Below are 24,440 nucleotides of genomic sequence, written 5' to 3'. Positions count from 1 at the left end.
CGGTGTTGTGGGAAAGTGCAGCAAATTAAAAAATCCAGAATTCCTGTTTTTAAACAAAAAAATGTATAAAAGAAAAAGAGTAAGCAGTCATTCAGTAGAGTACCAAGTACAAATATCGTAAGGTTAAAATGCTATTTGACCTATTTCTGTATGAAACTTACAGAAATGTATCTTCTATTGTCAAGCCAGAGAATAAACTATTGAAATTGCATTGTTAGAATGGAAAATACATACATATTTCTTGTGAGAAAACTGTAATAACTCAAGATTTGGAAGATAATAATTCAGTTAGAATATAACTTGAAAGCAAAATCCCAATCTTTAAAATGCTTTATCTCAAAAATAAAACCTTTGGACTTTTTACACCTTTTCACGACACCGTTGTTATGTACCTATCTACTCCGTTCTATTTTCTTTCTTTCAGTGAGATTTTTCAAATATTTTTTTCTCTGCTATCTTTATAGTTGTTTGCAATTTATTTTTAGCATGAGATTATGCATCAGTTTGGTATATAAATGAAGAAACACATCTTGCATGGGTTATTTTCCTTTTAAAAATAATATTGCCAATGTTTTCTGTAGAACAAAACGAAGAAATGAAATACAGAGTGTTATACATTTCTTGTTGAAAGGGAACAAACATTTTTTTTACTATGCTGTAAGGATTTTCTGAATGCAATGTCCATATTGTGCAGCCATATTTAGACACTGTCAGATGAAAATACTTGTAAAATCATCGACTTGAACAGCTAGTGAAATATAACTGTAACTGATCATATCAGTGTTTTGGGGGCTTGTAGACTTGTGATCCAGAAGCATGTGATGGTCCCAACCTTTCACCGAAGACTGCGCTCAGCATTATCAGGGATTTCGACTGACTTCGATAGCAGCACTGCTCTCCGTGGAATGAAGTGGTGTTGTAATTCCACCTCGTTATATAGTGCAGGCTATGGTACGCTGCTCTCCTTTTCTTCCGCCAAGCTGGGGGTGCGGTCGCTGATTGGCTGTTCTTTGGTCAGTGGTTGAAGCATTAAGGAGCCCAATGTACATCGACCTGCCTTGGCGGAGACAGGCCGCTGATCACCTGTTGCTTTTTCGGTTCGGCTTCGGCCATCGTGTCCTTCCGGATTTAAGGCTTTCAGAACTGGAAACCAGGCTTTGTTTGCCTGTTCAGATTCCTCCTTACAGTTGAAGCTGTTGGTGTGCTTCAGGATTCCAATGGCTTCCTTCCCTCTGTAGCCGGGCGTGATAAGACAGTAGTTGACAGTACTTTGGTGTTGCTGTACTGTATGTCATGACCTGCCAGCAGCGAGTGTGCAGCGACTTTATGATCTGTCTGCTTGTCCCAACCGGCTATGTCTGTTGTGCTCCTTCAATTGTGTGGCAATGCTGCCTTTTGTAGTACCTGAGTAGACCTGGCTGCATCTGCACAGGATCTTGTATACACCTGCTGTGGAGAGAAGATGGCGCTTGTCTTTGGCAGACCTAAGTACAGTAGTTCCTGGATTTTCTTTGTTGGCCTAAATATGGTTTTTAGCTCATGGGACTCCGGTAGACTTCTTATTCTGTCAGTTGTTTTCACAATATATGGCAGAAGGTGAAGCTTCAAGAAATTGTGTATTGCATTCTAATGGCGTGCACTGTTCGTTCCCAGTTGTAATGTCTTTTCAAAGTCTGTTGCAGGCCATGCTGGCAATATGATTGTAATGTAATTTCTACTGCTGTCAGCTATGTTTGCATTCAAGACTGGAATATTTTAAGCGAGTTCCAATAGCAGTCCTGAGAACTTGTTTATTATGTGCATCTGACATGTAGCTGGGTGAGAGATTATCTTAGAAGATACGAGAGTGAAGAAACAAAAGGAGAAAGGGTTTATTTGCAGGAATCAACAGAAGAAGTGAGCAGCACAACTACCATGACGACGATCGAGACGATGAAGACCATGTCGGATGGAGACGTGGAGCATGTTACGGAGGTTACCACTACCACCACTACTACAACCACCACCTCAAACTCTTCTTCTGGTAAGAACAAAGTTAATGTCTATAAAAAATATAATTTAGAGATTCAAAGATATTAACCAAACACATTTTGTGAAATAAAATTGATTGAACATGAATATTAAGCAGTTGGGTGAAGTATTATGATAGTCTTTTAGGTTTAAGAAAGACTGCCAGAAAGTAAACTTCTTTGCTAAGACCTGTCATATCTAGGTTCTTTACAGGCTGCTGTGACGACACTTCATGTTTTTCTGTCTTATGCTGTGCTTTTTCCTATGATCTGCTTGGCGTGCCTTTAAAAGGAAACCAGAAGCGTAGTGTTAATTGTATGAAAAAATCGTAATAAACTTTTTTAGGTGGAAATCGTGTACACTTACCATTTGACGATGGTGAGGGTAACTTGTTATGTTATGAGCTAAATTAACTTATTGTTATTATTTGAATCAAATATCATCAATACGGATCAAAAATGATATTTATCACATTTATCATCTCGGAAGCTAAATTTTATTTCAAGTTATCAAAATTTCGAGATATAGAGAATACCATTTTCGAGCATGTATAGCACATAATTTTTCTACGGGCTTGTCCTGAATACGTTATTTTTAACAGTGTTTAAAAATATACAGACAAACACTACTTTATGGCATCACTTTAATTAGAACCCTTATTATAGTAACTTTTTAGAAGACAGGATACAGTACATACAGTAGTGAAACAAGGAACATATCTCTGTTAACACCTTTGGAAAAAAGTTCGTTAGTGTCTTTTGTTTGTTACTATTAACCTTTTCTCCCTTCACGTTGAAACTTCTCGTCAATACCACGCAGCCAAAATTCGTAAATGGAGCCTGTCATCCCCGACTTTGGGGGTTGACCGGTAATTAATTCACGTCCAAGAAACAGCGAGGCTTTGCCGATTTTCATATCACTAGAAGTTTTAATCTTTCGGTTCCCATCTTATTAGCTCCTAGCATCACTGTAACCCTTTCTTTACTTGTTAACGGTTCCACACAAACCATAAATGCCGTATTGCACAGTTAATGTTGAACAAAATTTGAGTTAGAGCTTTTTTTTTTCTTCAAGGGAGGAAATGTTTGCTTCAAGAAATCGAGAAATTCAAGCAACCAAATTTCGAGTAATAGAAAAATAAATACACGTGAGGAATAGGACAAACGGCTGGGTAATGTCCACGTTCCGATTGTTATCTCTCTAAAAAACTTATTTATTGCCAGATGACTCTCACTACTCTTTTGACTCATATTCATTTAGGCTATTATTATTATGGGACCGGGCGAGTTGGCTGTGCGGTTCGGGGCACGCAGCTGTGAGCTGCATCCGGGAGATAGCATGTTCGAACCGCATTGTCGGCAGCCCTGAAGATGGTTTTCCATGGTTTCCCATTTCACACCGGGCAAATGTTGGAGCTGTACCTTAATTAAGGCCATGGCCGCTTCCTTCCCTCTCCTAGCCCTTTCCTATCCCATCGTCGCCATAAGACCTATCTGTGTCAGTGCGACGTAAAGCAAATTCTATTGTTATGGGTTTACTACACCAAAGTTCTACTGCCAGCAGGAATATGAGCCAACCCTAACATAAGCTGCTCTGTGGAGTACAGAAGCTACCTTCAGTAGCATTTCCTCTACTGAGGACCCAGTTGGCAGCTGGAAGGAGTCCAGTAATTTCCTGCTTGCCAACACTTGGTGTTAGCAAATGTACAGATGGTTGCCGACCCTATTAACGTTCCCTCCTTTCATTTCAGATTTCGGACTGTGGATAAGTGGAGTATTATTGATAATCTTGACTGTAATGGCCAGTATTGGGTCCGTATTGACTTAATCACAGTAAATAGAGAGATGGATAATCCGCCTATTCAATACCATGTATTAAATATTTATTTACTTTCGCACTTTAGAATATATAGTACATGTTTTGAGAAATATGTTAATTCTCTTATTTAGCTAAATAGGTTAAAATTCATATATTACATTGAGACCTAATTAAACAGGGGAGATCCCCACTAAGAGAACTGAAACTGTGACGTGTGCAATATGACATATTGAAAATTGATGAATAGTGGCATGGGAGTAAAGTCCATCTTGTCATCTGCATATAAACATGACATTAGGGGGATGTTCAATTTCTATAAAACATTTTTCCGCCTTGTCAGTACTTTACATATTTTATTATACTTAATTACCGTACATCTTTTCTGCAAAATGTAAAGAAATTCACCTTATTTTCTGGACACGGCATAAGCCCAAAAACCTATATCATGTCTATAAATTATTATTATTTGTAATTGTACAAAATTGTTGTACGCTTAATAATAATTATTGGTGTGATCATGTTTATCCTGTTGGCTGTGTGTTAGCATGCTTGCCTTTGGCCAGAAGGTGCTGATTTTTTGATTCCTGACTGGGCTCTGTGATATTAACTGCTGATGGTTAATTCCAGTTGTTCAGTGTCTGGGTGTTTGTACACTTCCCAGCAACTCATGCGCAACAGATAAAATGTTAATACACGCAGTATATCTTGCGACAGATGGTGCCCACCGTCCATGGAGGGTCTGGCTTGTAACGGCTGATCTAGGTTACAATAGCTGCTTAGATTATTTCGTCTTCTTCTTCTACACTATACTTCATACTTCTTTCATCGTTTTAATTCATTTTCCTGTACAAGAGTAAGTTGTCTTCAGGTAAATTTGGATGTAATAGGATAAACACAATAACGAGTCCATGTGGGATGCGGCCGCTGTAGAAAGTGAAGACAAGTCTTCAAATAGATTGTCTCTCTCTCCTACTACATCCATTTCTGCTCAGTCCCTGACAAGCTTGTTTCTGGTTGCCAGCTTCATCAGAAAGGCAGGTGTCAACTCTAATTTTATTGCACTCTTGGCTTACTTTTATAGGAAATGTAGGGAAATGTATGGTGTAAATTACAACAAGATTGTGTATGGAGAGTTGCTCTTTATGTTCTGAATTTCATTCTTTTTTATGATAAACTTCACACGTGTTTTTTTAAATTTTAAATAACCTCATATTCCCCTATGAATATACTAATGTTGTACAATTTGTTTACTCAGTTAAAGTCTCATCAACTGTTGCGTCCTCTGAAGGCGATGAAGAAGAAATGGATTTGGACTCTGACAAAGATGATGAAGAAGGAACCACTACAAAAGTGGGCAAAGATGGTAAGCCTTGAGTTGTTTCTCTTTACTTCCTTGCTCAAAATGTATGTCTTGTTTTCTGCTTAAAGAGGCCTAACACTAGGTCATTGGTCCTTGCCTTTTTGTTTACCATTCTATGATAGTTTTGTAACTGTTGGTTACTTTGTGCAATTGTTATTTCCCCTATAACCTCAATAAGAATATCCTGAATGTGTTGTAGACATTCTGATGGATTGGGGTTATGTCATATTCACTTCCAATCCAGCGTTTTGATTAACGAGTTGCTCTGTAATTTTTTAACTTCTCTGTTCATCAGGTAAGAAGCACACCATTGTCACACGGTCCAAAACTGGCTCCCTTACCCCAAGGACGTTCAACATGGATGATCTAAAGAGACGCAGTGGTCAGCAGGATAAACTACAGTTCGATCGTAAGGATGATGAAAAGGAACTAGCAGCAGCTGATGGCACACGGTTAACTCGATTAAAGGCTCAACAGATTGCTACAGGTATCTATGTGCACACTATTTGTTTTGTCGTTGCTGGGAAACCTTTACTGAAAATTTCCTCATTTTATTGTTTATATTAAAGTATTTTATTTTTATACAAGTGTACAATTATTTGTCAAAGACAACTGTTTGCTGGGAGAGACACACAAAGCTGTTCAGTTTCTGTAGAGAAGAGGGGCCTGTTCCACAAACAAACTTTGCAACTTTTCAACTTTGCACTTTTCTCTCTGTTCCACCATGATCTAGGTATTACTTTTCAGTTTCTTCGCAAAGTGGAAAGTCTTTGCGTAAGGGTGAATCAATCAAGTTTACTCCATGAACAAACTTTATAATACCCCATGATTTTAATGTTTTATTTTTTTACGATGAAGACTATATAATTGTTTGGTACTTGTAGTTTTAAAGTTTTGATTTTTGATAATGGGAAAGAAGGATAATTGCAAGAAGCTATATGTGCTAGAAGTTGTCAAGGGCAAACGGGACATCATTTTTGGCAACTTTAAAATAATACCGTATTTACGCAAATAATACCCGCATAGGGTTTTTTTAAATATTTTTTTAAAATTTTTTAATGAGGCACGAAATTGGGGTGCAGGTTTTATTTGCGTCAATGTTGGCATTCAATTTTTTCAAAATGAGCCTTCCTAAAGTTAGGGTGCGGAGATTATTCGGTGGCAGGGATGATGCCTATGTCTATCAACATAAACCGCTTCGTGCTCAGCAGAAGCCTAAAAATTAACGAGAATACCGTCAACACATCCACACACAGAAGGAAAGCCACACTTCATTACAAATTCCTTCGCTATATTATGTGGATTATAAGGCCAACGTACTATGTTGGGAAATATTACATTTACTATAGCATCTACGACTTAAGTAACAGTTCTGCAAATATTTTATTTTGATGTCCCATGCATTGCTGCTACACTGTGCAGCTGGGCACCATTTCCTCACCAATGTAACCATATAAGAATTTGTTCTTTTTCTAATAGTGATTGACTTCTTTTTGCTGCAGGTTTCAATAAATGACCAATCATTTAAAGAATATACCGTATTTCACGGCATAATCGTCGCACTTTTTATACCAAAATTTTCGAAAAAAAATTGTAGGGTGCGACCATTATACGATGAATATTTAATACCAGTATTTGTATTACTCAAAAAATGTATTTATAACTAAACTGTATTTGATACAAATTTAAGATGCACGTAATACTCGCGTTTATACATCAAAATAATTAAAATAGTCTAAAACAAAATTCATAATTTTTCGCAACAATTCGGCGATCGTTTTTCCAACCTGAAAATAAAAATGAACGTATTAAGTTAATTTGTCATTAATTTGAGTATTAAAGTTAAAATATTACACTTGCAAAAAATTGTCGCTTTGTTGTGAAATGCGGACTTACCGGTACGCAATTTATTCCAAATCTTCGGTGTCGCTATCGCAGGTTTCGCTATCTGATGCGCCGTCCTCGCCTCTGTTAATACCAGTATCAGATTCTTCGTCTCCCTGCCACACTGCGTCATCTTCGGAACCGTCTAGTGCATTCGAAATCCCAGTCCTCTTGAAGCTCTTGGAGACTAGTTCAGGTGGTATAAGATCCCAACTCTTCTTCACCCACGAGCATAACAAGTCCAAGGGTGGACGCCTGATATTTCCGGCGGGCGTCAATTGCTGATCGCCGCTCATCATCCACTCGTTGTAAAATCGACGTAAGTGGTCTTTAAAGGGTTTATTAACACATACGTCTAGTGGCTGCAAAGCAGATGTTAGGCCACCAGGAATGACTATCTGTCGTGTCTTATTTGTAGTGAGAATTTGCTTCACTTCATTCACGAGGTGACCTCGGAAACTATCCAAAACAAGCAGAGCTGGTTGTTTTAGTAGTGCACCAGGTCTTCTATTCCACACAGTTTTAACCCAGTCCAGCATGAGTTCTACGTCCATCCAACCCTTTGGTTGCACTCGTGCATGAATTCCACGGGGAAACTGTCTATTCTTAGGCATCGTTTTCCTCTTGAAAATGATGTAAGGCGGCAACTTTCTCCCGTCAGCTGTAATGGCTAGCATTGCCGTGCATCGCAACTTCTCACTACCGCTGGTTTTCATTAATACACTCCGTGATCCTTTTAGCGCAATAGTGCTGTTGCGAGGCATATCAAAAAAGATTGGAGTCTGATCGGCATTACCGATTTGAGAAAGCAAGTACGAAGTTTCCTTGCGCAAACGTATGACAAATCGGTGAAAATTTACAATCTTGTCCGTGTAATCAGCAGGCAACTTTTGGCTTAGTGTTGTTCTCCTTCGCACTGACAGATTGTGTCGTCGCATGAACCCCCTAATCCACCCACGAGTCGCCTTAAACTGAGTTACCGGTATGTTGTGTTTGCGCGCTACCTCCTGTCCCTTAATTTGTAACATTTCATATGATACACTGCAGCCATTGTTACGTATTTCACTGACGTACCTAAACACTTCTTCGTCAATTATAGGAAACTTCCCTGTTTTAGGACCTCTAAACGCGCGTCTAGAAGGGTTTGTGCTTTTTAGCTTGTTTTTTACTTTCCGCCAGTCACGCACCAACTTTTCACTCACATAAAATTTTCTTTCTGCAGCTCTGTTCCCGTGCTGTTCAGCGAAGGCAATTACGCTTAGCTTTAAGCCCGCAGAATAGTTTCTATATTTACCCATAATTGCTTATAAATGCTTCACACGTTAATGTTTTGCGATATAAATGACTTTCCGTAATTGTTCACTATTAAAACAAATTATTTCTGCAAACACCCAAAACACAAATTAAAAACTTAAATTCTCACGCACACATGTCTACAGTAATCACGTAAATCTGAAAGAAATAAATGCATCTGTGATCTGTCCATTCCAGAGCAGCCAATACTGTTAGGCAGCAAGGAAGCATGCAACAATTTATCAGTTTAGCTCGTTGGTTGCGACACACTACTGCGCTTGCGCAAAGCTCGCAAACCGGAGCTCTAGCTAGCGCGGTGTAGATCTACTGTATAGTTGACTGTATTCCGAGACGTCAGTAACAAACATTCATTTTTTTCAATTTCTTTTAAACATACGGTAATTAGGTTAATATTTCTTCCCAGTTATTGATGATTTTACATTACATTACTGACGAGTTTATAAAATAAAACTTTAATAGCATTGGATAATAATTATCTTGACTGCTTGGATAAAAGTTTTCATCCCATGCCCGGACACTTATGACGTAGTAGTAAGATAAGAGTCTAGCGATGACAACTGAGACATCGTAAATAATTCGGCTGAATAATTCCGTGAAAATCTGCGTTATCATCTTGGATTTCACTTCGTGCGCAATAACACAGGAGCCGGCCCCATGGTGTAGGGGTAGCGTGCTTGCCTCTTACACGGAGGCCTCGGGTTCAATTCACGGCCGGGTCAGGGAATTTTACCTGTATCTGAGGGCTGGTTCGAGGTCCATTCAACCTACCTAGCCGGTATTTCCTGGCGACGTTGCCGATAAGCGATAACTTACAGCCTTACGTATTTCAAATGGGAACTCATAATATGTAGGTGGTGAATAAATAGTACACTGTCTCGCGACCACGTTGTCAAACTGCCGATAGTCTACCGGTAAGCCATGTGTCGTACATATACCGGTATTATTTATTTATACGTTGTGCAACATGTCGCAAACGTGACTGTGTTGCCAAATTGCCCATAAACCATACACGTATTTAAATTGCGCATTCATGTGCAACTTACGTTGCAGTTCCATTTACCTTTTAACCAGATTAGTGAACAAAATTTGGACGTGCGACGATTATGTAATTAAAGGTTTAAAGTCCGATTTTTGTATTGAAAATAAAGGATGCGACGATTGCGCGGTGGCGACGATTATGCCGTGAAATACGGTAGTCAGCTTGTATTGGGGCAATACGAAAACAGTTGTGAAATTTCGTCGAAGTGAGGTTATGAAAATTAACCCCATCTTTGTACATTCTCTTGTTGGATTCTTCATCACTATCCCCACATGGTGATGATTAGGGGCAGATTTTTATGACCTAAAAATGTCTGAAATACGTATGTATTTATGACCTAAAAACATAAAAATATGACCTATAAAATACAAAATATGACTTAATGAATATCATCTACGTTACAGAGAAACTTTTTTTTTAACGATTGCTACAGGCTGCAATTAATTTATACTTTAAAAAGTTTTAATTCTTCGAAATCTTTAACCCAAAATCAACTAAAATGATGAATATTTCATGAACCCGTTAAGGTTACACTGCATACTCTTAGGCAAGGACGGACTCTGTGGAAGACATAAACACTACAGTTACTTTCACTGTTGAGTATTCAATCGGTTTTCATTTATACACAAAACATATGTTATTTGAATGAGACTTTCATACCTGATCTAGTCTCCTTTATCAGAATTGTTGCAATTTATGACCACATGCATCTTAAGATGCAGAAATCTGCAGCTGAAGGGTTTCCACAAAGAATGTCGCTTACCCACGCAGGTACACAAGTCTGCTATTTTTTTCAGTACATTTTCTAATTTCCTACACACCCTAGATGCTTTTGCTCCTTTCGCATGCTTTAATTCCTGTTCAATGCACTTTACAACATTCAATGCATCGCTTAGTTCAGCACCTGAAACTTCCGGTTGTGTGATTGCTCCAGATAAAGAATTAAAATTGGACTTTATGTAAGTCAGGTCCGCTTTTAATGTAGTGCTTGAAAATAAATCTTGAGTGGTTTTTATGAAGGACGATTCTGCAGGATCAAAAGACTTCACGATCTTCTCCACGACATCTAAGTTGTAGCAATAGTACACTGCGGCATCAAGCCAAATCTCCCATCGTGTTATAACTGGCTTGGGAGGTAGGGTTAGTGAAGGTGCTTCTCCTTGAAATTTCTGAATGCGAAGTGGAGCTTTGACAAACACTTTCTTACAGTTCGATATTAATTTATCAACTTCAGGGTAGCTACTTCTAACTTCTTCAGCTGCCCTATGTAAGGCATGTGCAAGACATGTCACATGTATCATTTTCGGGTATAGCATTTTAAGTCCCTTGGCTGCCTTCACCATATACGGAGCAGTGTCAGTTACGTTTTTGATAGTGAGGACGTTATGTTCCATTACAGTTCAGTAGTTATGGACAGAAGGTTCAGCTCACAAGGTAGAAGAAGCAACTAGGAACTTCGGGAGCGGCGATGCAGTGCTTATCATCGGTGGGATGTAGCTCACGACGACACCAAGAATGTAAGATCACAACTTAAACATACACTAGGGAAGCTGACCCACACTAACGTCTTTGTAGTGAACGTGTCCCACAGGCATGATATGAGTAGAGACTCGTGTGTGAACATTGAAGTGGATAAGGTCAATACAGATATTGTTAAAATTTGTAAAGTGTGAATTCAGAGAGAATACAATAAAGGCCTGCATATTACTGTCCAACAGGTCATCCACAGGCTACAGGTTCCTAAGATCTCTTAATATTTTCCACCTACCACACCAAAAAGCTTTAAAAACTTACATAGGCCATTCCAGAAGAGTGACATGAATTACTTCTTTGGTACGGGCTAGTCTGAGTACAGAAAAGGAATCCTTCCAGCACGATAATGAAAAGGTAGATTGTCTGATCATAGATTAGATGGCAATAAAATCAAGGCTGGTCTATGACAGGAATTTGTATATGCTTCTTGGAATCACTGAGGAGGGAGAGATGTTGAAGACAAGCTTGCTAATAAATTGCTCTGGAGTCTGTTCAAAGGTCTTTCCACACATTACAGCATTCCTGTGTCGTATTATTTTACACACAGCCTGACAGGAGATCAGCTAGCAAAATTAATACGCGAGGCCTCACAGGTTGTTGAAGACCGGATTCCAAGTCGCCCGAATTGTTAAGTGACTGTGGCCAAGTTTCATTTCTTGTGTGGGAAAGAAGCAGACTTTGTACATCAAATTCAGCTCCTGTTAGATCCCAGCAGGCCTATATTTTTGAGTTTTGACCCTAGTCATATATTAAGAAATGTAAGATCACAACACTTGAGCAGGAATGTTCAAGTAAATAGTAACTGCAGAACATGTGAAAAAGCTGTATCACCTACAAAAGCAATTTTTAGTGAAACCTGTGCGGAAATTAACTAGGAAAAGTACTGTAGTATACCCTACAAATTTGGAAAAGATGAATGTTGTTAGGCTAAAGTAATATTCTCGACAGACATTATTGCTAGCCTAAGCGGTTTGGAGAAAGTAAGCCCAGAAGAAATCGGTAACAGGAACAGTTTCAATGAGACCACAAATTTTCTTGAACTGTTTCAAACATGGCATGATAATCATGATTATTTGCACTACAACAAAAATGGATCATAAGCAACATTTAGAACACGTGGTTTCTCCGTAAGTATCATAATTAGCTATACGTTAGTGAATTTTCACAAGCACTTATCACAAGATCCATGCTGAACATAAGAAGACATTCAAAACTTATGTCTAAGAAAGGCAATCCTGGCGGGAGAACTGAAAACTAAATACGGTGACCTTACTTCTCATTGCTCATTTCCCAGCCTTGTATAATAGCATAAGGAACGGTTCTTTAATCCAGATAGAGACAAGTTGTTGTTGGAGGGCAACTTTTGCTGATCTTTCTGCATATTTCCAGATTTCCGCAAAGGTCTGATCTTCTCCTAGCGCTTTGTAGTTTTTTAATTTATTCACTGCTTGGTAGACTTCCTTTATTGTGAGGGGATCGATGTTCTCTGGTGGTGTTTTATTGGGGTGTTGGTGTCCAAATGGAAGAGTTCTATAGGTTCCTCACAATTTAGAAGCTTGTTGAAATATTTAGCCAGAATTTCTGCATTGTCTTTGTTATGAGCCAGCTTACCATTTTATCCTTTATCAGTAGGGTCGGAGGTTTATATTTTTGGAGGTGTTTTCTGAAGGTTGCCTCTTAACCAGAGGCCCTAGGTTCGATTCCCGGCCAGGTCAGAGATTTTTACCTGAACCTGAGGGCTGGTTCGAGGTCCACTCAACCTACGTGACGGTGAGATAGCGGCCCCGGTCTGGAAAGCCAAGAATAACGGCCGAGAGGATTTGTCGTGCTGACCACACGACATCTCGTAATCTGCAGGCCTTCATGCTGAGCAGCGGTTGCTTGGTAGGGCAAGGCCCTTCAATGGCTGTAGTGCCATGGGGTTTTTTTCTTAAGCTTTTGTAGTAGCCCCTTGATTGGGTTTTATTGAATTCTACTTCAGTTAATTGCAGTGTGTCCTTATGAAGCTGTCTTTTTATTCTTCTTAGGACTTGGGTAGTTTCTTTTCTCTGTTTTACTAGATTTTGATAGGATAATTCTGATTTTTGGACTGATGTAATAGCCATACCTAATGTCTTTTCTCCGCTATTTCATTACATTCACCGTTCCACCATTGGTGTTTTTTTTACATGGTTTAATTGGAGCCAGGTCTTCTGCAATTTGTTTAAGGTTGTGTACTAAGTCTTCAAGTTTATCTGTGAATTTTATTTTTTCAGTTTCTATTTGGTAACTTTCATTGTTGATTAGCTGGGTAGAATCTCTTTTTCTTTTAGTTTTAGGAGCTTGAACCTGACAGTAGGTATAAAATGCCTTTGGGTGTGGCGAGCCCATCGCAACAATAGCCTACATGGACAAAGCAGATATGGTGCCTCGGAAAAGGTTAGGGCACCCCCTGCTAAAAGCGACGAACAGCTTTCAGGCGCTGGGGGAACTGTGAGAAATGGGCAACCAGCACCAAACTACATCAAGCTTGCGACAGCAAATGTCCTGACACTGACGGGAAAGACAGAAGAACTGGTTGACTTCATGATAGAAAAAGATATAGCCATACATGGACTGTGTTTGACCAAGAAGAGGGGTACAGGGGAGATTCCTCTGAGAGCAGGATACAGGCTGTATTACAGCGGAGGACCTGCAGCAAAAAATGGAGTGGCCATCATACTTAGAAAAGAAATCCAAGAATATGTGGAATATACAAAATCCGTCTGCAATAGGATAATGGTGATGATACTCCACTTTGAAAATGGTATGAAAGATCTATTTTAGTTTTATGCCCCACAAACTGGTTGCATAGATGAATTAGAGGACTTTTTAGAGGAAGTGGAGAGACAGATAGAAGATAAGGAAGTGCTGTTGATGGGAGATATAAATACACAAGTTGCAATGGAAAGACAAGGAAAGGAAGATGTTGTAGGGCCCTTTGGATATGGAAAGGTAAATCCAGAAGGCGAGTTGTTGGTAGATTTTTGCATGAGGAACCAAATGATTGTTGGAAACACTTGGTTTAGGAAGAACAACAATCAGAAGATTACAAGATATGGTTGGGGAGACATACAAACGAAGTCCATGATTGATTATATAATCTAGAAAAAGAACACCGGGAGAACCTTTTAGATGCTACAGCTATGCTTGAAGAAGCCTTTGGTGGAGATCATAGAATTGTGATAGGAAAATTGAAAGTGGGGAAGATTGATAATAATAATAATGTTATTTGCTTTACGTCCCACTAACTACTTTTACGGTTTTCGGAGATGCCGAGGTGCCGGAATTTAGTCCCGCAGGAGTTCTTTTACGTGCCAGTAAATCTACCGACACGAGGCTGTCGTATTTGAGCAACTTCAAATACCACCGGATTGAGCCAGGATCGAACCTGCCAAGTTGGGGTTAGAAGGCCAGTGCCTTAACCGTCTGAGCCACTCAGCCTGGCAGGGAAGATTGAAAAAAAAAAACATTAAGAAGAGGGAAAAGAATTAAAGTCTGGAAAGTTGAAAGAGAAAAGCATACAAGAAGAATTTCAAAGGGAAATTGGTACCCAGGACGGAGTTGGGGAATGTTGAAGATGAATGGAAAAGATTTAAGGAAGCACTGGTTGGATGTGCAGAAAAGGTATGTGGTAGAACATCAGGAAATGTGAAAGACAAGGACACACACTGGTGGAATGATAGGGTAAAGATTAAAGTGAAGGTAAAGAAAATGGCATGGAAAGCATGGAAAACATCTAAGACTGAAGAAAGTAGAAGAAGATATGTGGAGGCAAAGAATTTGACCAAGAAAGTAGTGGAGGAAGAAAAGGGGGTGTTGAGTGAGTTTACAATTAATTACACGCCATAAGCCGAAAATATACTTCATGAATAGTTACACGGGCCGTAAAAGTCTAAATGATAATGACTTAATTATGTTCAGTTGAGGGATACTTGACACCATACATCTCAAGCTTTGCAAGTAAAATTTCATGATTAATACAATCAAAAGCTTTACTTAGATCACATAACACCAAAGAGATCGCCTGCTTGTTTTCAAAAGCTGTTAATATCTGATTAACAATTTCAAGAACAGCAGTAGTAGTACATTTGCCTTGGCGAAACCAAAACTGACTGTCGGATAGGAGATTGTAAGTTTCAAAATAGTTGCTAAGTTGATTGTACAAAAGTGATTCAAATATTTTAGAAATTATTGAAACAATAATTGAGACTGCGCGATAGTTCTGAAGAATTGCACGTTATAAATTTCATATTAGAGCCCATATTGTCAAAGTATCAACTTGTGAAAATTTAGATTTTATAATTCCACCTTTACAATACTGTAATTGTCTTTATTAAAAAGACTATATTAAATTACACTCGTGAAACATGTTTCGTCCTCTTATAGGACATCTTCAGTCACCAATACAAATACATAACATTATAAATAAGGCGAGGACACATTAAAATAAGTACAGTAGAAGTCGTTATAGCGAGAATTCATAACAGCAATAAATTTACTCGCTATAGCGGATTTTTGTATAAAAGTCGGAAAACCCTTCATGCACTTCAAAATCGGTATGAAACGGCAATCAGTTTGTTCAAAACTTGCGTTTTCGCAGATGGTATCCACACTACGGCTTACTTGTTTGTTATTTTTCGTAATCCGATACTACGTGAAAGTGTATGTTGTAATTTCATCTGAAAAAAATATAATACCATATTTCTCCGAATCCAAGATGAACCCCACTTTTTCCTTCAAAAAAATTTAAATCAAGCTCAAAAAGAAGTTTGTAAAATCATATGAATGCCTTGTTGTACAATAGGCCTAACGCATTTTCGACTATTTTTAGACGCCAAACATTGACTTTCGTCATGCCGTATTTTTTTTTTTTCCGGCTGCACAATTATTCTTTATTTCCGCGGGTTTAAGGACCATTAACTTAACATTGGCATCACAATACTGAAGAGAACTCGTTGAAAATTTTCCGGCAATATCTATTCCATGCGCCTCCATAATACAACGATCCATCAGGAAATTATTCTTGCTGTCTATAAAACTGTTACTTTTACGCAGCGTCAGATATAACCGCTACACGCACGTTTCGCTTGTTGGGTTCGGCCAAATTCAGCGGCTAGCGATGTATAGGCCTAATCGCGAACGTTGAAAGTCAACGAACGAGTTTATTGCGCCACGTTATGGGCATTCCGCCCATGCGTTTTTCGTGCACATACCTCACAATTTCATCTTTGACTTCTTTAAAGCATCCTTGTTGCGGACCACTGAATGGATTTTTTTATATAGTACGCATTGTTTTAGCTCTTTGTCTTCACGTTAACGCCAAATATTGGCTTTTGTTAGGCCTATGCCGTATTTTCTTGTGGCTCCACAATTATTCTACATATCCGAGTGTTTAATAAACATTAACTTAAAATTAGCATCATAATATCGACTAGAACCCATTGAAAATTTGCCGGCAATACCTTTTCAACGTATCTTTACAATACGACTGTCCATCACGAAAATATTCCTGCTGTCTATAAAACTTAATTTTACTAAGCGTAAAGTACAATAGACGCGTTATGATTCTGCCACTGAGTAGCCATGGCTTTTCTAAGAATTCGAAGCACTGTACAACGGTTGTCGCGGCTAGCGATGTGTAGTAAAGAGGCGATTGTGTATTGTCAACGAGTTCTGTGCACATGTGAAAAGAAGCAGCGTGGTTACCGCGGTAGTTGCCAGTGGGATCCATGTTAGGCCGCGAATGCAACAACCCTTGAGTTTTCGCATGAGATTCTGAGAGAGAGAAAAAAAAGTCTTGTATTCGGAGAAATACGGCATCACTCCAGAGATTTCTGTTGCAAACACCTCAGCTTTCTTCTTCAAACAGCGTCACCTAACCTAACCGTATATGTAGCCTATCATGAAAACATATTTGAAACTCATGTAAACAGCCGTAACTAGATGCAAGAAGATATTAAATATCCTCTGATATCAGTAATGTACTCTGCCATATCTTGAGGTGTATCACATTCTTACTTAATTTCCGTATATAACATTAAAATTAAGATATCGTTTACTTCAGTCTTTATTTTTAACGAGTTAACAACTGCTATCAACCACGTTATTTACGCATTTATTACGAAAACGTGTTATCCTCTTTCATTTCGAATTCTCTTTACAGAACAGCAGTCGATGGGTATTACTAATCAACTCCAACATCGCCTTTGAATGTCAACGAGAGAGCTCGCAAATGCACAAAGTAAGAAAACTATACCGGTACCGTACCGAAGATGATCGATTGCATTTTGTTGCAAACGTTTCAGTTTTCTTATTCAAAAAGCGTTACGTATCCTAACTTAACCGTACTATACGTATGATGAAAACACACTTCAAGCGCCAGTAGAGAAATTATACCTTTCTTGCTATAAATTTTCATATTAGCCTTTCCGTAATTTAACCAGGCGCAACAAAATATAAACTAACCTCTGAAATCAATTAAGCACTCTGCCATATCTCAACGTGTATCCCATTCTTACTTAATTGCAGTATGTCGCCTTAAAATTAAGCAGTCATTTAGTCAACCTTAATTTTTAACGAGTTAACAACCGTTACCAGACATGTTATTTACGCATTTATTACGAAAATATGTTCTCTTTCATTTCGAATTTTCTTTACGGAACAGCTGTCGACGGATATTACTAATCGACTCTGACATCGCCTTCGAATGTCGACGAGAGAAATCGCTAGTGCGCGTAGCGAGGAAACGATGCCGAAGGTAATCGATCGCATGCAGTATCATCGCTGGGGTGCATAAATATCGGTAACGGAAAAATCGTGCGCGCTTAATCGCTTGTAATAACGGATACACTAGTGACAGGGTGCTCGCTGTAACCGAAGGACGATACACAGTTTAATAAAGGAATTTTGAAAGAACAGAAAAAAGTCGTCGCTATAACGGAGTTCTCGTTATATGCCGTACTCACTATATCGGACTTCTATTGTAAATGTAAAGTCTTTGTATCCTGTGACGCAGCGTGATAGCATCTTGTCAATCTTCAGTGTTAAAATGGTGCAGCGTGAACATGATATGAAGCAATAAGTCCAATTAAAATCATGTGTTAAAACTGTTGTTCAAAACAACGAATTGTCAATTAAAAAACACCGTAAGTGGCTATGCGAATAAAATTATATGCATATTGTACATAAAACAGTGTTGTGGTGATGCCACATTATAATGGCTTTCTTGATTAGGAGGTGGAGTTATACTGATACAAGTTGAACCTGATTGTGTGTTGACAGTACGGGCCTAAGAAGAAAAAGAAAATATGAATGAACTGAAGAATAAAATTCCGTTAAAATGTGAACTAAGTACCCATCCAGTCACTCACCTCCTTGCCCGTCCTACGTAGACCACTCCACCTCAAGTGCTAAGGCTAACTGAGTGACATCCTCGAAGGTCGTTGAGGACTGACTGTGAGGGGAGGTTGAGAGGAGTTTGACGTAAGGGGAGAGGCGTGAGGTTATGTATTACTCGCGCGCCTTCGTGAAAAGAATTTATTGATTAACTCCTGGAAAAGTATATTGATATCCTCCGATATCTCATTAAGATTATAAACCGGGTTCCATTTTTGATCAATATTTATAAAGATGTTTTCTAAAATATTCAATAGATTTCCTTTCTTACATAAATGGAGAATTTGAAGGTCTTGTTGTATGCCCGTGAATGTATGATTGGTATCGTCCATATGAGAACCAAATGCTGAGAATCTGCCGTACTTTGACACATTAACATGTTCATTATACCTTATGTTAAAATTGCAGTCTGTCTGTCCAATGCAACTGGCGGGACACTGCTGGCACTTTAATTTGTAAACACCTGATTTCTGAAATTTGCTATTGCCGTTATTGATAGTGTGCTGATTGAAGAAAAGATGAACGTTGTTATTGGTTGTTTTAAAAGAAACTTTTATATTAAGTTTCTTGAAAACATTCGTGATTTTGTATATTTTACTGTGACTATAAGTAAAAAGGGCGTAACTATCTTCTTTCTTTTTGGTATCCTTGGTTAATGTGGAAATTGATTTTTTCTCAATTTTGCAAATTATTTTATCCACAAATTGCCTGTTGAACCCGTTTCTTTTTGCTATAAAATAAATAGTATCCAATTCATTTTTACGATCTGCTTCTGACATGGGTATATTATAAGCTCTATAAATCATACTGTAAAAGGAGGCCCTCTTATGTGCTGCCGGGTGTATGGAATTTTCTTTAATTACGTTTGCCGTTTGAGTCGGTTTCCTGAATATTTTAAACCTAAGTTTATTAGAGTCATTAATAATTGTAATGTCAAGAAAGTTTAATGCTTTATTATTTTCACTTTCGAAAGAAAGTCCTATAAGAGGACGAAACATGTTTCACGAGTGTAATTGAATGTAGTCTTTTTAATAAAGACAATTACAGTATTGTAAAAGTGGAATTATAAATTCTAAATTTTCACAAGTTCTGAAGAAATTCTTTGTCTCCACTTTTAAATACTGGAATGACTAGAAATTTTAAGTAAATCAGGAAAAACTCTAAACACTTATTAAAAATAAAAGCTAGAGGTTCAGAAATCAAATGTATTATTCTTTTGATGATGTCATAAGATATCCAATAACATTCCATACTCTTAGATTTGATAATTTTAAGCCAACTTTAATTACTTAATCAGATGTGATTTCAACCCAATGGGAAGTGTTTCGGCAGGGTGGTTGATTGTGAAGAAAGTCACTCTCAGCTGTACCTGTTGCCTTAATTTGATCTCCGATTTCTTCTGGATCGAGAAATGTGTCTTGAGTACGAGTAGGGATGTTTTCTTGTACTATAACATCCCATGCCGCCTTGCACTTGTTGGGTGCATTCTCAATATATTTTTCACAAGCTTAAGATTTGGCATGAATAAGTTTTCTTTTATGTAAATTTTTACAATTAAGATAAGCTTTATACACGCCACTCTGCTCCTTGACAAGAGTTTTTATAAATTCTATACAGCAAAATCATTCTTTCTCTATACTGAGTCAGTTCAACTTCTTGCTTTTAACTATTCATGAGGTATATTTTTGGGCTTATGCCGTGTAATTAATTATAAAAACACACTCAACGCGTTTCAAAAGGAACCTAGCCTTTCTTCATCAGGAGACGCAGAGAAAATGAAACGACACATAATAAGTTGCTAGGAGAAAGCAACAAGGAACTTGAAATGGTGCCCTAAGATGTAAACGGGACGCCATTTTAGCCCCAGATAGAGACAACGAATGGCAACTGTAACCATTGCTACAGTGGTTACACAAAACAAAGCACTAATCACAATAAAAGGGGGAAGTTAAGAGCAACTACACAACATCAGAAACCACTACACACTCAGAAACATTAACTGAAATTACGCGGATCTCCGCCGACCAAAACATGTAAATATCAGTAGGGCCAACTAGTGGACAATAAACCAGGAAGGTGGAGGGAACTACGACCTACTGAGGCCAAGGACATGGCTTAGGTTGCAGATTCGGAAATAATTCGCTGTGATCCTTAAATTTGACAAAATATTATTTACAAGTGAAATTTTACAAATACATTCCGAAACCAAATCCACAAACTTGCAACTTACGAACTATAAGCTCCGTGATACACATAACTTAGAGGTTCTTTGATAATATCTACGTACAAGTTACAAAATTCCAAACCAACTATACATCTAGTTACAAATCCAGTCGTACAATGCAATTTTCAGTGAAGTAAACATACTCTCCAAAACTCTAGCGTACATCAAGTGACACTGAACTACCAGAGGCAAACCCCAAGGTAAATATATCAAACTGCAATCTACATATTTAGTGAAATAAGAAATGGGAATGCCTCTAAAACAAACAGGCAAGCCCAGCTGAAAAGCTAAGGCATCATAAATAATTAATTTGGCGAATCTAGGTTAGGCTAGGGCAGACTCCTATACGAAATAGCAACCGAACATTACGGAAATTTTAGGCGGAACAGAATCCAAGAGTGCTTACCCGAAGGTGGCCCATCCACACGCCGTAAAACTTCAGACAGACCAAGACAGACAAAAAAGACCTAATGATTACGAACGCTGCCTCGCTCTCTATATGGAGTAAAACCCTGGCCTTGGAGTAGCCAATCAGAATGCATGAGTCCGCCCATCCCCTCCTAGGTTCACCAATCACAACTCCAACTTTAGTCGCGAACTTAACCTACATTTTCTCAAATACGCGATCGCAAACCTTCCATTTCCAGAACAGTCAGAAAATACATTCTAGAATCCCTAACCAACAAAAGGCAACACACCCTGTTCAAAAATTTATGTAACAAAAGTTTATGGATACTTTCAGAAAATATAGAACTGAATACTACTATTTACTAATACATATGTTACAAATATTACACAGTACAGGTTAGGTCATTACAAATAAAACATATCATACTTTACAAATAAAGTCTTCAAAAAACACTTTCCACTTCCACTACATGTTCACCTGTTACAAATAAAGTCTTCAAAAAACATTTTTCCACTTCCACTACATGTTCACCTGTGACAACAACAGTAAAGCATTACTCTCTAATGGTTCTGATAATAGGTAGCCATGATTCACTAAGGTTGTAGCCTGTGTCGCGGTTGAAATTATCTGGGTGTTTACGTATTTCAACCGCCTCCCTGATAATTCTTGGGCGATATTGCTTTATACGGGCAAGAACATCCACTTCTTGGAACAAAACATCATGACAAGGTGTTAAGGCATGATCAACAACAGGTTGGTTGAGTCTGATACATCTGATATGTTCTTTGATGCGAGTACATACCGTTCTTGAAGTCTGCCCAATATAAACCTTGCCACAAGTACAGGGAACTCTGTAGATACCAGGTTGTTGCAATTTAGGCAAACTATCCTTAGTTGGTCGCTGGAGTTGCCTAATCTTAATTGATGTTCCAAAAACAGTTCGTACATGGTACCTACGTAAGATTTTAGCAATACAATCCGTCGTGTTATGTATGTAAGGTAGGTAAGCAGTTCCTTTTACATCTTTTTTCTTAACAGACGTCCGATTATGTGTCGATTTAAGAGCCGTTGAGATCAAAGCTCTGCTGTAACCGTTGCTCTCAAAGGTGGTTCTCAAGGTGTTAATTTCCTCTTGTAATTAATTAATACTTTATTAACGGTAATACGATTTTACATAACAGTAGAGAAGAATAAACAAAACAAAACACACTGAAAAGAAAGTTCAATGGAGTATAAGTAGAAAAATATGTACAGATATATACACAGGTTATATTACAAGTAATCACAGGAAAGTAATAGTCAAATTTGGAGATTATGTAAGTGATTTCTCAATTTTGACAGTGAGCAGTTAAATATATCAATATCCAGTTTGTTTAGATATCTTGACATTCGTTCAATTGGCCCATTGAATGCATAGTTAGTTCTATGTCAATTTGTAGACAATGTATTCTTGAACCTTGTGCGTCTGTCTGGTACATGTACGCTAATTTAATTTTTGCAAGGAGTTGTGGACAATTCACCAAGGAATGAAGCAATTTAAAAATGAAGAGTGTATCCAATAATTCACGGCGTTTTGACAGGCTATTCATATTTAAGGACTATTGTAAGGATGTATAATCAACATTATCATATGAGAATCCTGCTCTAAATGAATATAAACGAAGAAATTTATGTTGTACTGAATTTAATCTATGGATAGAGCTCTGATGAGAAGGGTTCCACCGAGCTCGATAGCTACAGTCGCTTAAGTGCGGCCAGTATCCAGTATTCGGGAGATAGTTGGTTCGAACCCCACTGTCGACAGCCCTGAAGATGGTTTTCCGTGGTTTCCCATTTTCACACCAGGCAAATGCTGGGGCTGTACCTTAATTAAGGCCACGGCCGCTTCCTTCCCACTCCTAGCCCTTTCCTGTCCCATCGTCGCCGTAAGACCTATCTGTGTCGGTGCGACGTAAAACAGTATAGGGGATACCATAGACACATACAGCAATCGATAGGTAGTTAAATTTGAAAATTCTCTAGAATATCTAGTAATGCAACCCAATCTTTGAAATGCTTTCTTACAAATATTTTCAATATGTTCATTAAACGATAGGTTATAACTGAATAAAACACCAAGGTCATTAACTTGTGAAACAGGAGTTAGAATGTTGTTATTACTAAATTTGTACTGAAATTATATTTTCTTCTTGTTTTTAAAAAACGATATTATTTTACATTTCTCATGATTAAGTTTCAACCCATTCTGAATGCAATACTTTTCCAGATGATATAAATCTTCTTGAAGTTTTAAACAATCAAGTGGACAATTAATTTGCATAAAAAATTTTGCATCATCAGCAAACAAAAGCAATTCAGAATTCTTAAGTATATTTTTAATGTCATTTATGTAGATAGTAAAAAGTAACAATAATAGGCGCAGAAAAATGATTCCTTATTTTAACAATCTGCAGGTGATTTTTAAGATACGATTCAAACCATGAGAGGAGAGGCCCATTAATTCTGTAGCCTGTTAGTTTTTGCAGCAAGATATTGTGGTCGACAGTGTCAAAAGCTTTTGAGAAGTCTGTATAAATGCAGTCCACTTGGGAGTGGTTCTCTATTGCATCCAAGAGGAACTGATAGAATAAAAGAAGATTGCTACAGGTTGACCGTCCTGAAAAGAATCCATGTTGTACATCAATGATGATGTTTCTAAAGAGAGGTGTGATTTTGTCAAGAATTATTGAGTCAAAAATTTTGGATATATGAGAAGAAATTATAATTGGTCTGTATTGTTTTATGTCAGTTTTATCACCATTTTTGAAAACTGGACTAACAAATCCTTTCTTCTATTCCACTGGAAAAACGCCTTGGTTTAATGATAAGTTGAACAGATGAGAGTGCTTCACATAAAATAAATGAGCAGTACTTGAGCGGGTACGTTGAAACACCATCAGGTCTGACAGTTTTCTTTAATTCCAGAGATATCAGTTTGTTGTAAATTTCTGCCTTACTAATGTTTATAACTGATAGATTGACAGAGAAAGGATAATCATATGACATACTACTACTATTCTGATAAGAAGAATAAACGGATGAAAAGTGGTTAGCAAAAAGACTGACAATATTTTCTCCAGTATCGGCTGTAACTTCATTAAGATGCATTGTTGAAGAAATATTATTACATGACCTTTTAGAACTTAGATATTGCCAGAATTTCTGTGGATTGGAAGTAATACTTCGTTCACAGTTGGAGACATACATTGTATAGCAAGATTTAGATTCAGATTTGCATTCATTTCTTAATTTCGAGAAATGCTGATAATCACTATTGAGACCTGATATTTTGTATCGCTTGTGTGCTTTCTTCTTTTCAATAATCAGAGACTTCAATTTATGATTAAACCACTTTGGGAATTTGGGAGTCTTAAAATTCCGTATAGGGATGTAG

The 24,440-nt window shown here is 37.9% G+C and overlaps 1 protein-coding gene across 7 annotated transcripts in view; it reads left to right on the top strand.

Moving 5' to 3' along the window:
- E(bx) (nucleosome-remodeling factor subunit NURF301 E(bx)) overlaps positions 1-24,440 on the top strand; it is a 464,290-nt gene that overhangs the window by 108,557 nt on the left and 331,293 nt on the right. For all 7 annotated transcript variants that reach the window (XM_068230140.1, XM_068230142.1, XM_068230143.1 and 4 more), the window contains 3 exons: positions 1,882-2,023; positions 5,084-5,191; positions 5,484-5,675. In XM_068230140.1, the coding sequence (XP_068086241.1) occupies positions 1,882-2,023; positions 5,084-5,191; positions 5,484-5,675 (442 nt within the window). The remainder of the gene's footprint in view (positions 1-1,881; positions 2,024-5,083; positions 5,192-5,483; positions 5,676-24,440) is intronic.

The sequence above is a fragment of the Anabrus simplex genome, chromosome 13, assembly GCF_040414725.1.
Source record: "Anabrus simplex isolate iqAnaSimp1 chromosome 13, ASM4041472v1, whole genome shotgun sequence".
Classification (NCBI taxonomy): Eukaryota; Metazoa; Arthropoda; class Insecta; order Orthoptera; family Tettigoniidae; genus Anabrus; species Anabrus simplex.
The sequence above is the reverse complement of the archived record's forward strand: the minus strand, read 5'-3'. Positions and strand labels throughout refer to the sequence as shown.